The following is a 15114-nucleotide window of genomic DNA, read 5'->3' as shown; positions in this document are numbered from 1 at the left end:
ACAAATAAACGTCCAATAAGTATCTTACTGATGTCCTGCGCACATTAGCTACCATTTGGTACCTATTAGCTTTTAGATGAAGCATTCATAATAAGCAAATAGATTACGCCAATTTCAATAGGAGACAAAAACTACACAGATTTTGTATTCTGCTTTTTGTACAAAGAATGAAATACTTTTTGGTCACATTTAGCAAGACTGCAAGAAATGTGCCAAATGCTTAGACGTCACATATTTATATGTCATAGTCAGGCAACATAGCAGAAGCTTTAAATTCATTTTATGGCGAACACGTTCCTAGGCTGATGGGCTCCTAAAATGTTCTCACAAACGTACAGTTAAGGAAAAATTCTTCTTCATCCGAGAATCGAACCACTTCCCTTCGATCACAAGCCAGCGGCGCAGACTACTGGTGAGTTGCCTAGGCAACGCCGGACTTTGTTTTTCTTTATTGAATGGCAAAACGTCCAGCTGAAAAGTACCTCGTCACTCAAACCACTGGGATGCGTAATGCAAGCCCGCTAAAACTAATTAATACCCTAGCATAACAAACGGTAAAATTCAGGGTGGCAAAGACAAGCATCAAAACATGGTAGCCAACTGGATGGCTTTTCCAGGGCAGCATCGAATCCTAGTACAAATTCGCGCTGCTACACACATCAAACGAGGCTCGCGAGAATCCGATAGCAATTCTCCTTTTCTACCATAAGGAAACAATAGCGATAGCAATGAAGATGTTGTCAGTGACAATGATAATGATGATAGTAGCAATACCGATGATGCTAAAACAATCCGATAAATTGGCTTTCGGCGTTTCCGCTCTTGAGAAGGTTTAAGTGCAGTCCTGTACTTTTTTTAGGGGAAGAAGTTTTCTCTCTCTAGAAGCCACTTTCCGGCCATTCCTTGCTCTCGCTAGGAATAAGAGGCTCCCCTCTCCTCTTTGTCGCCTACCTACATCAACAGGTAGGTAGGAGTTTACTCTTTTATGCACCAATTTCTGCAGGCAATGAATGGCTGTTGACCTCGCTGAATGGCAAGTGCAAAGTCAGGCACCGGACGCCACTGCCAGGATTTTGTGCAAAGCTGCAATCATATCCTACCGCATACACCCATCTTTGGAGCTAGAGTTCCGAGAACCTGTTGATCCCCTTGCATAGAAATTTGATACATATTCAGTGCAACAAATAATGGGTGTTCACAGAATATAGGAACCTGGACAAGAATAAGTGCTCTTGTCGAGGCTTTCAAAAGCACGAAAGCTACAATACATGTATACCCATACGTGTACACCTAATAATCATGGCCCTCACTGGTTCCCGGTCCAGATACCAAAAAGGTTGCCAGGATGCTCCAAAGAAAAATGTGCGCACGCCACCACTCATGTTATTACCCCGATGAGCTGTCTGGGTACTTACCTGTCATATACTGTACCGGTCAAGAATTGAGAAGACCAGGCAATGATGTCAGTGTTTCTCCGAGTCGTGGCACGAACAGCAAAAAGGTCTTCGTCCAGCTCCGCTTTCTTCCGAACACACTTGTCTACGGATACGTTGAGTAGCCTGTAGTTATCTTCAATGCCCTGGCGCAAGCGTCGTACAAATATTGTGGCCATGTGCTGCTCCTCCACATTCACGTAAACCCTCCGGATTGTTCGGCTGGACTTGACGACGTTGGCGAAAAGCTCGACATCTTCTTCACGCAACCATCTGCCAATGACGTGTAGCTCCTTTATGCTCTCATTCTGATTCAGAGCTTCACATATGGCCCCCCATTGTTTCGTGGCACGTTCTCTGGGCATGATTCGAAACAATGCAGTGAGTTCTAGCTTCTGAAGTGCTGTCGTATGTGTAAAATAACTGACTGTGGCGTTAATACCAGCCTCGTCAGGACCTGGAAACCATATCTCGAAACGGCCGGAAGTAATGTGTGTGAGAGATGGTAAGCCAAGAAGGCTATTAACATAACGCAAGTTACCAGCACATGGCCTGGCGTACACACGTGAGAAGGATCTGCAGCTCAGAATCTCGCATTTGTCAGGTAGCTGAACAGTCGTGTCGAAAAAGACGCTCTTTTCAGCCCCGCTAGCAGCAAGGGCCTCACAAACATTTTCCCACTGGCATAGCTCACTGTCCTCTCCCGTAATGGTTAGCTTTAAATCATTGTCCTTTGCCGAGAGAATCTTGAATAGCGACTTCCAAGACTCGGGCTTGCAAATGCTGATATGTAAAGTGATCGCTTCGATAGACGTGTTCTTTGCCAAAGCCTCGAACCAGCGACTACAGTCAATCGCATTTTCGCCATTTTCCTGTCCGCTTGGCCGGGCACAGGAATTTCGAGCTACAATGTTCAGTCTCCTGAGTACGCTGTTGCCAGCCAGTAATTCTGACACGAGCGCCACAATTTCAGGATTGATAATGTAACCTGTAAGACTTGCATCCGTCACCGTTTCGTTTTCTATAAGGCCTCGAAGTATCCACTTGAGGTAGCCCTGGCGCACTTCACTGCACGCTTCAATGCTGAGTTTTGTCAAGCTCTTACTGGCGCCTATGTACTTTCCGAACATGTTGTGGTACTTTTTGTGAGCTTCGCCGATTACGGAATCATGCAGCGAAAGCTCTTCAAGGGAAGAGTTTCTTGTCATTGCTGCTAAAATGTAATCGGCCCCGCGTCTCCCGGTCGCTAGGTTCACCAACCTAAGAGCCCGAAGGGATTTTGATTCCTCTAGAATCTCTGCGATCGCAACGCAAAACGAAAGAGGGCACTTCGAGGCTGCGCTGCATTCCAGTTCTTCCATGTTAATCAGCGACGGGATGGCCGACCAGAAAAGGTCGGGCTCCACGAATTCGCTGAAATATATCTTCAAAGATTTGATGGAAGCATTGTCCTGTAGAGCGTCGCGGAGCTGCACCTCGCATCCCTTGAAGCTGCTAGAACTAATGTCGAGAGCAGCCAGGCAGGAATGAGTCTTCAGCAGGGCGCGGGCAAGTACGGCTGCCGGTAGTATTTGGCTGCTCTTGGGATGCGGAAGGCAAGGTGTGTCGACGCTGACGAGGGAGAGATGCGCTGGACTGCCGGGCTGTTTGCGCAGCTCGAGTCGTGCCATCCACAAGGTCTCATTCAACTTAGAAATATGCGGTGTAATCTGGCAGCTCTTGGATAATGTCGCTGTGCAGCACAAAGGGAACCCAATGGTGCAAGCCGATTCCCCAGAAAATCCGGCGCCTACCAGTTCCAAGGATGTCCCAACTTGGCCCGCGAACACGGAGCCAGAGGGCACCAGCGAGGTCTGCGCAGGTCCTCCAGGCATATCCATCACATCTGGGAAGAAAAGAAAACAGTCGGTGGAGTGTGGGTCAAGGGAAATACGAACGTAGGCTAGAAGCACCATGCGTTCACTGGGCTATGCTGTATCTGAGGCAAGGAAGTTTTCCTAAACAGCCCCTGACATCGGAAAGCACACGCTTCTTTGATGAACACATTTTTGACGAGCGGCTGCAGCAAGGAATAGAAGGCAAAACGGGGATAAATCAGGATTCCTCCTCTCGCGGACATGGAGGCCAAGTAAACGAGAATTCCACTGAGCGCGGATGGCGCTACAGCTTCTGTGCCACAGCGCAGCCGGAGACTTATTGCGTCCTTGAGGCTTAAAGCTTGATTATACAAGACCAAGTTATGCTTGCTTCTGATGGTAATCCGACTGGATGACCTAGTAGCGGCGGCCGATGAAGGTTTCTCTGTAGTGACAGGGGCGGCAGCGACAGTGCAGAGAGCGGAAGTCCAGTTTAATAACTCTTCTCTTGAACTATGTTCCAGCTAGGAACGACGTTGCTATAGTAAATTTGGCTAGGATGTTAGAGCTGTTATCTCTATTAGATCGCCAATTTCTCTTTTTTCCAGTTATTTCAATTATAAATTGGTCATTTACAAACTAATTTTTCTAATTGGCATCATGAAGCATTTGATATTCATTCTGTGCATTTTGTCACCTTCGAACCCCCTTACAATTTTATTTTTATTATTAATTTGTATACTCGATTACAATGACATCGTTAATTTTTTATTGCTAGTACATAAAAATTTAGGCACTAAAGAACCAAAAAGAATGGGTAAGCATGTAGGCTCTAAACGATATTGAAATGGGCCGTGTAAAGCAAAAACTTATTTATTATCAAGACATCTTAATTACTGTGTACTTTCTCTCAATAACGCAAAATAACTCAAATGGTAGTATTCAAAAGAACCGATAAGTTCGAACTGTTCATCAAGCTAGCACCGAAGAAGAGAACGAGATTTGTCAGCCAGGCACTCAGTTCTCGAAGCAATCCACTTTAAATCAGGTTCTCAGGTTTTTGAAACTGAAGCTCCTACCACTTTTGCTAAGCATAGCTTTGAATTTTAAAAACTTTCGACGCCGCATGATGTGGCGCGAACCTAAAAGAAGCAAGTTCATAAGGTCTCAGCCTTTCAGGTGATGTGGCGGTATCTTTTCCATGCAGAAGGTTTTCGGCTTGGGAAATTGTTTTTAGACCTTTGCTTTTTTTCTATAAATCGGTTCTATCAAAGCCAATGCACTAATAAAGCCCCATGCGAGGAGAGCACAACTCAGGTAGCACCGAACATTAGAAAAATTAAAGAGCACTGCGGAATCTTCATTGAGTAATGCGAAAGCACGGATGCTGCTATTGGTTGCTTCTGGTTGCTTCTAGTTGCTTACTTCACTTCTTGTTTACCCATTTTAGTGTTTGGTACATGCAAATTTCGCGCCAATACTTTCCTATGCCCTTTTTCGGCTCTACTTCTGGTTGATGGGTCTACTTCTGGTTGCGTGACGTCACAACCTTGGCATCCCACTAATTTACTGCCTTAATTAACTATTTTAGTCTTTGGGGTATTCAAATTGCGCGCCAATCACTTCCTATGCCCTTTTTGGCTCGAATTCAGATTGCGTGACGTCACATCTGACGTCACCTTAATTGACTTATTTAAATAACGATTTTAGTATTTGATACATTCAAATGTGGCGCCCAGCCAATGGCTAATGAGACCGTTTTTGCCTTTACTTTTACACTTTTTGCATTTAAGTAATTACCTAATCATTTTATTGGCCGAATTACCTTTTCAGACACAGAATTACGCCACCCTCTGTCTACTGACACCACTCATTACCCTCTACCACTTTCACAACTGCTGCGAATAACTTTTATATTTTTGCCTGTAATTAATTACCTAATTACCTTTTTGGCCTAAATATTTTTCGGGCACAACACTACGTCATCCTCTATCGACTGACACCACTTGTCAACCTCTACCGCTTCTCAATTACTCAACTGCTGCAGACACGATTTTGCTGATGCGATTTGCGAACGCGGCCTGCGGCATTTATAGGCAACAAATGCGGCTAAGCGGGTATTATTTCCACAAACTAAAAAACTCGGGCAAGTGCAAAAACCACGATTAGGCGTTTATGCGCATGTTTAGGAAATGACTAAAGTTATGGGCCCTAGCCATTGCCTGTCACTCAAAACCAATCAACAACCAACCGCTGCAGCCACAAGTTATAATGACGTGATTTTCTTACGCAGCCCCCAGTTATTTTTGACACTCGGTGACGACTATTCCAACTACGCCGGGTGCTTTTCAAATGCGCGAGCTAAGTTATTAATTAATACTGGAGGTTGCTGAAGCGCATCGCTAAAATTACGCCTACCGCATGGCTCATGCACACTGCTACTAGATGCTTTCATAATATAGCTACCGCCACTGAATTATACTGATGGATTCTAACATCGCATGATTGTCATCATTACGCATCATACGTCATACTACATTACACATTACGCCATACTACATACACACACAGCTGCGAAACATAGTACCATGCTTTCCATACGCTGCGATAGCCACGAATTACCCTTCATCATTTCTTTATGAGCAATGCCAATCGATTGAGGTCTTATACGTAGCTATACTCATTTCACCACAGATACCAAGCTTCCGTTAAAGCTCAGCACACAACCAATACCAACGAAGAGTGGCAAATGATACGTAACAATTGTCAGCAAAGCTCCACAACCCGTCACGGTGGCTCAGTGGTTAAGAGCCTCGACTACTAATTGGTAGTACGTGAGTTCGAACCCGACCGCGCTGCGATGAAGGCGAAACGCAAAATGCATGCGCGCTGTGCGATGGCAGCGCATGTTAAATATCCCCACGCAGTCGAAATAATTCCGCAGCCGTCCACTGCAGCACTTTTCCCCCTTTTTTGGTTTTATACTGCTCTCTTCCCAACCCTCACGGCGCGCGGTTCAAGCGTCCACCGAAAAGTATGAAGCCTACATGCGTATTTTTTGTTTCCTACGAAGCAATTTTTAATTTTTTTTTCAACTCCACAAACGGCTCTTTACTCTCTCGCAAAAAAGCGGAGTTGGCAAAATTTCTATAAATGGGCCTAGCTGGTTAATTACGGATTATAGTTCGGTATAGCGTGGTTTTCCGGTTTTTCTAGCAGGTAGTTGGCGAATTGCAAGCGCCCCGTTAAAAACGTGTTTTACTCTTTCACTCCCACCCTCCTCCCTTCATTACGGCGCGTACAGGTTTCCGTGGAACAAGTGTGACTGTGCCTTTCCCTTCCTGTAAACCAATTATAATTATTATTACTATTGCTTTTGACCTAGGAGGCACCGGCATGCCTTGGGTGCAGTATACACCTCGATAAGCTATATACTTCCCTTCCTCGTCTGGTATCATGAAAAGTCCACCAGCTTACCGACTCAGTACACTTGTACGAGTTCTGAATGCGAGGCGACGGAGAAATGCGCAAGCCTGAGCGTTGTTATCCGCGATGTGTTAGCGGAATTGCGCGAATGACAAATGCACCGCCTTTCCTTTCATGTAAACCAATTAAATAACGTCGGTGAAGTTTTATGCGTTCAAGGGAGCGTTGGTTTTGTTCGACGAGGGGCGCGTGTTGTACCGTGTGCAGCAGCAACAATCAGGCTTTCTCATTTCTGCAGTGAGACACGTGACCGGAAGCTGAGAACCAAGACCGGATGTTGGCTGGCGGCCATCTTGGCACCTAATTACACACATAAATGTCTCTAATTATTTACCTAATACCCCACATCAATTTTATCACCTGCACACTTTTCATTAACTCGCTATCCAATGATAGCATTGTTTTTCCGATATACCAAGTATTTCTTCATTTACAGCGCCGACAAAGTGATGCCCACGCGAAGCCTGCTTCCGAAGCCATATAATTCTTATGCATTAATAAAGGCGTAGAGCATGGCCTCGCGTCGTACCTCCCCAGAGTGGCCACACACATGATTTCACAGATGTCGTCATAACATTTTGTGCCACAAAATGCCACACAACGTATCTCGTACAACATTTAATATCACACTGTAATACCCGTGTTGCGCCGCACAGTTGGATTGCTAGAAGGCCAGCCTGGTCTTCAACATCGTGTTCAACATTCCTCTTGGCACTAAACCGAGCAAACCTCCTTTATGTTATAAGCAGCTAGCCATGAGAGTTCTACTTCAGTTGAAGACAACCCATAGGGCTTGGAACGAAAAATGGTATGGGTAACATTAAGAGATAGGAAGCGTACAAAGTGGGTCAGAGAAATAACTCAAGTTACCGGCATTCTAGTGGAAATTAAGAAATGGGCATGGGCAGGACATGTAGTGCGCAGAGAGGATAACCGATGGTCGCTTAGACGATGGCTGGATCGTCAGACCCCCATCATGGCCGCCGCGAGAATACAAAGATGGGCTCTTCTGCTGGGAGCGTACAAATACAAGCTGCATTGCAAAGCCGGAAAAGTGATGGTTAACGCGGACACCCTAAGCCATTTACCTCAAACCTTGCAGGAAACGGAGACCGCGCCGGAAGGAGACGGAGAGTTTGTCCTCACCATCGACCAGTGGGACCAGTCGGCCATCACTATAAAAGAATTGCGGTCACTCACAGAAACGGACGTGGTACTAGCACTTGTCCGCAGGTACGTCCAGGAGGGTTGGCCCAAAGCATGTTGCTCCGGTAACACTGAGATGTTACATTACTACAAAAAGCGACATGAATTATCTGTTCAGGATGGCCTCCTACTGTGGGGACATCGTGTAGTAGTCCCCAAACAGGCGCGCGGTAGACCGCTGATGATATTGCACGAAGCCCATCAGGGCGTCTGCACCATGAAGAAGGTACCACGGTCCAAATTTTGGTGGCCGGAGATCGACCGGGACATTAGCCGAATAGCCGATGAATTCAGAAACTGTGTCCAGGCTTTACCAGTGCCTCCAGCACGTGAACCAGTAAACTGGCCAGCTACAGAAGAAAAATGGTCCCGATTGCACCTCGATTTCGCTGGACCTATGAGGGACAAAATGTTGCTGATCGTGGTTGATTCCCACAGCAAATGGATCGAGGCCATTCCACTCTCGAGTGCAACGTCAAGCAGCACGGTAAACGCGCTGCGTACGCTCTTCAGCCAGTTCGGACTACCGCGCACTGTAGTAACTGATAACGGCACGCCCTTTACCGGGTCGGATTTCGCCGAATTCATGAACAGGAATGGCATTGCCCACATTCGAACACCGCCCTACCACCCACAAAGCAATGGGCTGGCAGAACGCGCGGTCAGAACGGTTAAGGATGGGTTAAAGAAGATGCCTGGCGTGGATCTCTCAACCGCACTCGCACGAGTTTTGTGTCGATACCGGAATGCCCCAAGGCAGTCGAGCCTATCACCTTCAGAGTTACTGTTAGGTTATCGACTACGCACCAGACTTGACATGTGTTTTCCTCTCAGGAACAAACCTGTCCACAGCAGAGCAGCTACACCAGAGTCGGACGACGCCAGCGGGAGTTTAGCTCCGGTGGACCCTGTACTAGTCCGTAACTACGGTGTTGGAGACAAGTGGACACCCGGAAAGGTGAAGTCAACAACAGGAGCTCGACTAGTCACCGTCAAGACGGAGGATAATGTGGTGGTCCGTCGTCATGCTGATCAAATCCGCAAGCGCAACGTCGAGGTATCCACACTCACGGGTACAGACAGTCCAGCAGCAGAACCAGTGGACCACCCGCTGGCTATTCAGAACAACGCATCCACGTCAGAGCCCGCAGACCCTGCTCACCAAGAGACACAGCTGCACAGGTCTACCCGGGTCAAGAAACCTGTGGATCGCTATGGTTATTAGGAGGAAGGGATGCTATCGCCATCTATGAACCGGCAACGGCACCAACCTTTTCATTCTTTCTTTCCTTCTTTCCCCTCACCCCTCTGACCATATAACACTCCTTGATCTGGAAATAAACCGTCGTACTTTTGGCCTGGCTACGCTGTCAGATGCATCACTCGGGAGCGGCGTTCCCATTGACTACGCCTTTTCAACAGTGGCGTTTCCATTGACTGCGCCTTTCCAACGGGTAACAAATTGGATTCCAAGGGAAGGAAACCATAGCAGGGGGCGGCAGAAAGTTAGGTGGGCGGATGAGGTTAGAAGTTCGCAGGGGTCAAGTGGATGCAGCTAGCACAGAACCGGGTTAGGTGGAGAAATATGGGAGAGGCCTTCGCCCTGCAGTGGGTATAGTCAGGCTGATGATGATGATGAGCTAGCCATGCAAAGTAGGCATTTCGACACAGCAGCAGGTAGGATAAAAAACTTGGTCTAGCTGTGGTTAAACATGGTAGAGTAGCGAAAGCTCGATGCCCTAACACGCACATCCATATTTGGTTCATCGCAAGCGTTTATTGATGCGTAAGCATTGTATGGCTACATATGCGGGTTTCCCGTGGGCAACTTTGTCGGCGCTGTAAAAGACCAACAGTTGGTACATCGGCGAAAGAATGGCACCATAGCATTGAGCGTCAAGAAAAAGTGTGCAAGTGACAAACTGGTTGATATGGTTTCGTTAGGTAACTAAATGAAGTAAAAAAACAATGAACAATGATTATGCCTTATTTCTGCCTAAACCAGGAAGAGTAGCGAAAGCTAGATAACCATGGCTACGGTTAGGTTTCGCTTGAAAGTAAGACACACGATTTATTTGCCGGCTTGAATTTTTTGTTCATACCAATGAAGCCGCTCCATTGGTCAGTACCGTGATGGCCAGAAAACCTGACGTAGTGCAGGTCTCACTACAAAATTCTAAGAGGCACTTTGGACCTTTAAAAGTGCGATGAGGTACATGCGTCTTTTGAGCTACATCGGCAAGCCCAGAGCGTAATGTCGTCGGCGGAGATAGAGCAACGTATACAAACAGCGCTAAATATAATTTCTGCCTATGTAAATGAGATCAGGTTGTCATGATACCCACGAAAGCGACAATTTTCACGTACAAATTGCCTGGCATGCCACCTAATATTAAGCTCAATTTGGGAAGAGGATCAATTCCTCCAGTCTCAAACATTCGCATACTAGGGATGTTTCTCTCGACCCACGAATATCATACCGATATAATGCAAATAATCCAAAAACGCACCCAACAGCAACAGACAATCAGGATGATCAAATGTGTGCCACACATGAAAACTTTCTTACCGGAATCAAACACACAACTGCTTACACAGCTAACATTACCAGCAGCGTCACGTATGCACTACCATACATTCCCCCTTAACGAAAGGTAGGGAACGCTTAGATGGGTTGATTAGGAGCAGCACGCGTGCCGCTTTACGCCTTCCCCCGAGTGCTTCCGCGGAGCGCCTCCTACGACTAGGAATGCACAACCCTTTCGAGGACCAAAACTCACACGAACCCCTGCGGGACGAGCTCTGCTGCAGTCGCTACACCTATCATTCGTTGGTGGAATATCCGGCACCGACCCAATCCCCACTCACGCACGAGCTGCACACCAAATACCCGCGTCAAAAAACACATGCATCCGGTACGCGATGAAAAACGCAGGAAGGTTCGGGCCTTGGCACTACACAGACCATATGGAGAGGATCCCAATGTTGTATGCACCGATGCCTCGCTATAGATGGGTTGCACCCACGTCACTTTCGGTGAGTGGCGAACGCGATTCGGCCATGCTGGCAAACCACTGCCAGGCTGAACGCTTGTGTATGGTCCCTGGAATAGCTTGTGCATCGCTGTGTAGGTCTGATTGCTTCGTGTTCGCTTGAGTCTCTCCGCCGCTGCGAAATGGTTTTATTGCGATAGCAACACTATGCTATAGTTCTTGTTGTGGCTGTAGCAAGAAGGATAAGAAAATGCACGGGCCTTAGCCTGTTACTGGCTCTGTAGCTGAGCCACCTTCGCTGCCTCGTGAGGACAGAAGAGAAAATAAAGAAAAAAGAAAAAAGAAGAGGGAAGGAAAGACATGCTCCAAAAACAGCCGTCGTCCACAACCGAAGCAGTGGCGGGTGCTACGACGGCCTACAACCGACAAAAATCGGTGGCTGACTAGCCCCCACCGCAAGCGGCATTGACCTACCGTACCAGCCCAACACCACCTAGAAGACTTAAGGCCCCCGCGCCGCCTCCTCGCCCAAGCGCCTACGTCACCACACTCAGATCGCCGCTCGGACGGACGGCGACAACCTCTCCGAACGTCCGCGTGGCGAGGGTAGGGGGTGAGGGGGCAACATGGACAAGCCGGACAAGAACAGTTATGAATGGCTCGCAATGGCTTCAGCGGTGACTTTTACTACAACCAAAACAAGTCATTTTTTTAGTTTTTAGTATAATTAGAGCCCAAATAATACCAAAGGCCGCAGTACTGAGCTATTCGGTTTTCATTCGACAGCTATATTCTTAAAGAATGGCACACAGCATCGTTTGGCGTAGTTAGGCAGCCACATTTTCATGCGCCTCTAGCGGATTTTGTTTCACTTGTGCTGGCCACAGTGATCGGAGCTGCTTGCAGTCGTTTGTATCGGATGCCGCCTGTCCGTACAACAGGCATGATTGTGCGTCGTTTTTACGTCTGCAAGCTGCATATTTTCGATTTTGTGCTGTGGTTGTGCTCGTAAACAAATTGCTAGAATGCCGGGCTGCTGTTGCGCTCCCAATTGCAAGTCCAACTATGCTGGAGAGTCGCGTGTGCGCGTGCACGTGTTTCCTTGTGACCCTGTGCGGCGAGCGGCATGGACAAGAGCGGTTCCCCGGAAGGATTTTACTCCTACGAAAAACACAGTGGTAAGCTATGGCTTATGAGTCGATTCGCGGCTTTTTTATTAAAGCAATGTGCGTTTTTCCGGCTAAATGTATTCAGCAGCAGCCGAATCGGGTTGCTTGCGTTGTCGGAGCCTGAAACGTGCTCATTCTTTTTGTAGTATCGAAAGCCGAACCGAGCCGTTTATCTTTCTGGTAGTATAAAACATATTTGTACAGAATGTCTTTTTTTTTTTCATTTCAGCTTTGCGAGAAACATTTTGTGGCAAGCGATTACGTCAAAACATCTAAGTACACAGATGTGAAGACGGGAAACGTTATTGAAGTGCCGCTGAAAGTCTCCAGGCTGAAGCCGGATGCGGTACCAAGTGTGTTCCCGAATTGTCCCCAGTACCTTTCACGGCAACATGCGTGCACTCGGGAGGCTCCGGAGGATAAAAGAAAACGTGTTGAGGACGAATCACTCCGCATTGCCATGGAAAAATCTCTAGAAGAAAAACATCAAGAAGACAAGCATAACGAAGTAACAAGCTTTTCTGAATTTCTTCATGCTCTGCCAAGCTTTAACACCTCGCCGTTTTGGTCTGTGATCACAATGGAGTCCAAAGTTCTATTCCTGGATTTGACTGTTGATCAGGGCGCCTCTGTACGTTCATCAGTGGTAGTTTGTGACAACATGTGTGTAGAAGTGTATTACGGGGAAACACGCATCATGGACCTTCATGGTGTCAGTGTGCCTGCAGTGTTGCAGGACTTAAGACAACTGAGTGACATCCTTCAACATGTTGAGTCTCTGCGTAGTGCTCATTCTCCCTACAATGACCTGCGGGCTCGCCATCTGCTTGAAACTGTGGAGGAGCTGTTAGAAGAGTTAATATGCAATCATCAGCCCCACTTACACGAATGGCACCTCGAAGTCGTGAAGTTTATAAAATCCCAAGTAGACCTAATCCTCAACAACGCTGCACGCTACTCGTCGGACCTTCTCGTATTTGCAAGCCTCCTTTACACCATTTCACCGCATGCATACAAATTCCTCAGAGGTTCACTGAAGGTAAAGTTGCCTCATCCAGAGACAATAAGACGTCTCTGCTCTGCTCAGCAAGTAAGCCCGGCCATAGAACAGCAAGGCTCCTGTTTCCTGTCATATGCTAAGAAAGTTGCTACCACATTGAAAGAGCATGAAAAGACAGTAACTTTAATGATGGATGAAATCCACATTCAGTCATACTTTGATTTTAAAGCTGGGTCAGTTGCCGGTGCAGCAGTCAACACTGCAAGCCCGGCAAAAACAGCGTTTGTCTTTATGATTCAGAGTCTGCTTTCAAATAACAAAGATGTTGTGCATATATTGCCAGTGGCTACAATCGATGCAAAATGTTTGCATGATTTTCTGCGAATGCTAGTCATGAAGCTTGAAGATACAGGATTTAAAGTAATTGCCATCATCTCTGACAATAATTCCATCAACAGAAAGACAATGTCATTGTTTTCAGACCCTCCGAGACTAAAGATAGTTTATCAGCATCCAGCTGACAAATCACGACCTTTGTTTTTTGTCATAGACCCTGTCCACGTGTTGAAATGTGTCAGAAATAACTGGTTAAATCAACGCAATGCAGGAAGGTGCATGTACTTCCCAGATCCAAAAAGTACAGACCCCAAACCCAAAATCTTGGCAGCATCATTTAACACTTTATGTGAGCTGCATGAATCCGAACAAAATGAGCTTTTGAAGATTGCTCCGACATTGTCATTGAAGGCACTGAATCCTTCAAACATGGAGAGGCAAAATGTAAAGTTAGCACTGAGAATATTCAATTTATCAACTGTGGCAGCACTTAATAATAGCAACATTCAGCATGCTGACGGTACTGCTCAGTATATCAGCATGGTGCTAACGTGGTGGAATGTTGTTAACGTTAAAACTCCCCGAAAGGGCCAGCGGCTTTTAGATGACTTGCAAAAACCCATAACCTCGACATCTTGTCCCCAGTTAGAGTTTCTGGGGAAAATGATGCAGTGGCTCGACTACTGGGAAAGTTTGAGGCACGATGCAGGACATTTAACAAAAGAAACTCACTCAGCTTTATGTCACACAACTCATGCGCTCCATGAGGTCGCTATCTACTGCCTTGAAGAACTTGGTATGCAGTATGTTTTGCTAGGCAAATTTCAAACAGATTCCCTTGAGGATCGCTTTGGTCGGTACCGTCAGTTGTCTGGTGCCAACTATCATGTGTCGATTAGGCAGATTTACGAGTCTGAGACAAAGTTGCGGCTACAGAAAGTGCTCGAGTTACCAGACATTGATGTGGTGTGCGATGTTCCTGTCATTAGCTCCAACTCATTGCTGAGCCAGTTTGATGTCGCAGTTTGGGACAGCGATATTGAGAAGAAAGTGGCAAGGCTACCAGCTGTGACATATGTTGCCGGTTACTGTGCTCATGCAGCTGTAAAGAAACTGTTGTGCCAGTCATGTAAAGAAAATCTGATAATGGATGATACAGAGATAGACATTGCTAGAAATGTCCTTATTTCCAGCATGACAAGAGGTGGCCTGAAGTTCCCACGCGAACTTGTTGTGAATGCTGTCCTTACCACAGAAAGAGTGCTGGACAAGCTTAGGAGTCCACGCTTTGCAAAACAGTTCTTTGCACTTCCTAAGCAGAAAGAAGTGCTAGTGGCCCTTGTGCATGGCATCATCAATGATAATGATGACCTGGATGTTTGTGTGAATGGCCATACTCCTCAACAAGTCATACATTACATTTTGAGTGCAGCAGCAAACACCCTTTTGAACAACTTGTGCAAAGCAGCAAATAACAAGTTAGCAAGCGACAAGTTGTCTGCCACAAAGGCAAAGCGAAAACTTGCAACTGTTAAAAGTTGAGGTGTCATTTGTGCAGTTTTGCTTCCACAGTATTGTTTGTAAAAAGAAAATAACTTTTTCTTTCATCAATGTCAAATAAAATGTCCTTCATCC

At 46.5% G+C, this 15114-nt stretch overlaps 1 protein-coding gene across 1 annotated transcript in view; it reads right to left on the bottom strand.

Moving 5' to 3' along the window:
• Nucleotides 1-15114, bottom strand: part of LOC146188572 (uncharacterized) — a 74542-nt gene that overhangs the window by 722 nt on the left and 58706 nt on the right. Inside the window, exon 2 of the mRNA XM_084603851.1 lies at nucleotides 1416-3318. Within this exon, the coding sequence (XP_084459977.1) occupies nucleotides 1416-3313 (1898 nt within the window). The 5' untranslated portion in view covers nucleotides 3314-3318. The remainder of the gene's footprint in view (nucleotides 1-1415; nucleotides 3319-15114) is intronic.

Source organism: Amblyomma maculatum, chromosome 5 (assembly GCF_055883805.1).
Source record: "Amblyomma maculatum isolate TAMU_Amacu chromosome 5, ASM5588380v1, whole genome shotgun sequence".
Taxonomy (NCBI): Eukaryota; Metazoa; Arthropoda; class Arachnida; order Ixodida; family Ixodidae; genus Amblyomma; species Amblyomma maculatum.
Note: the sequence above shows the minus strand (reverse complement) of the source record. Positions and strands in the feature narration are given on the sequence as shown.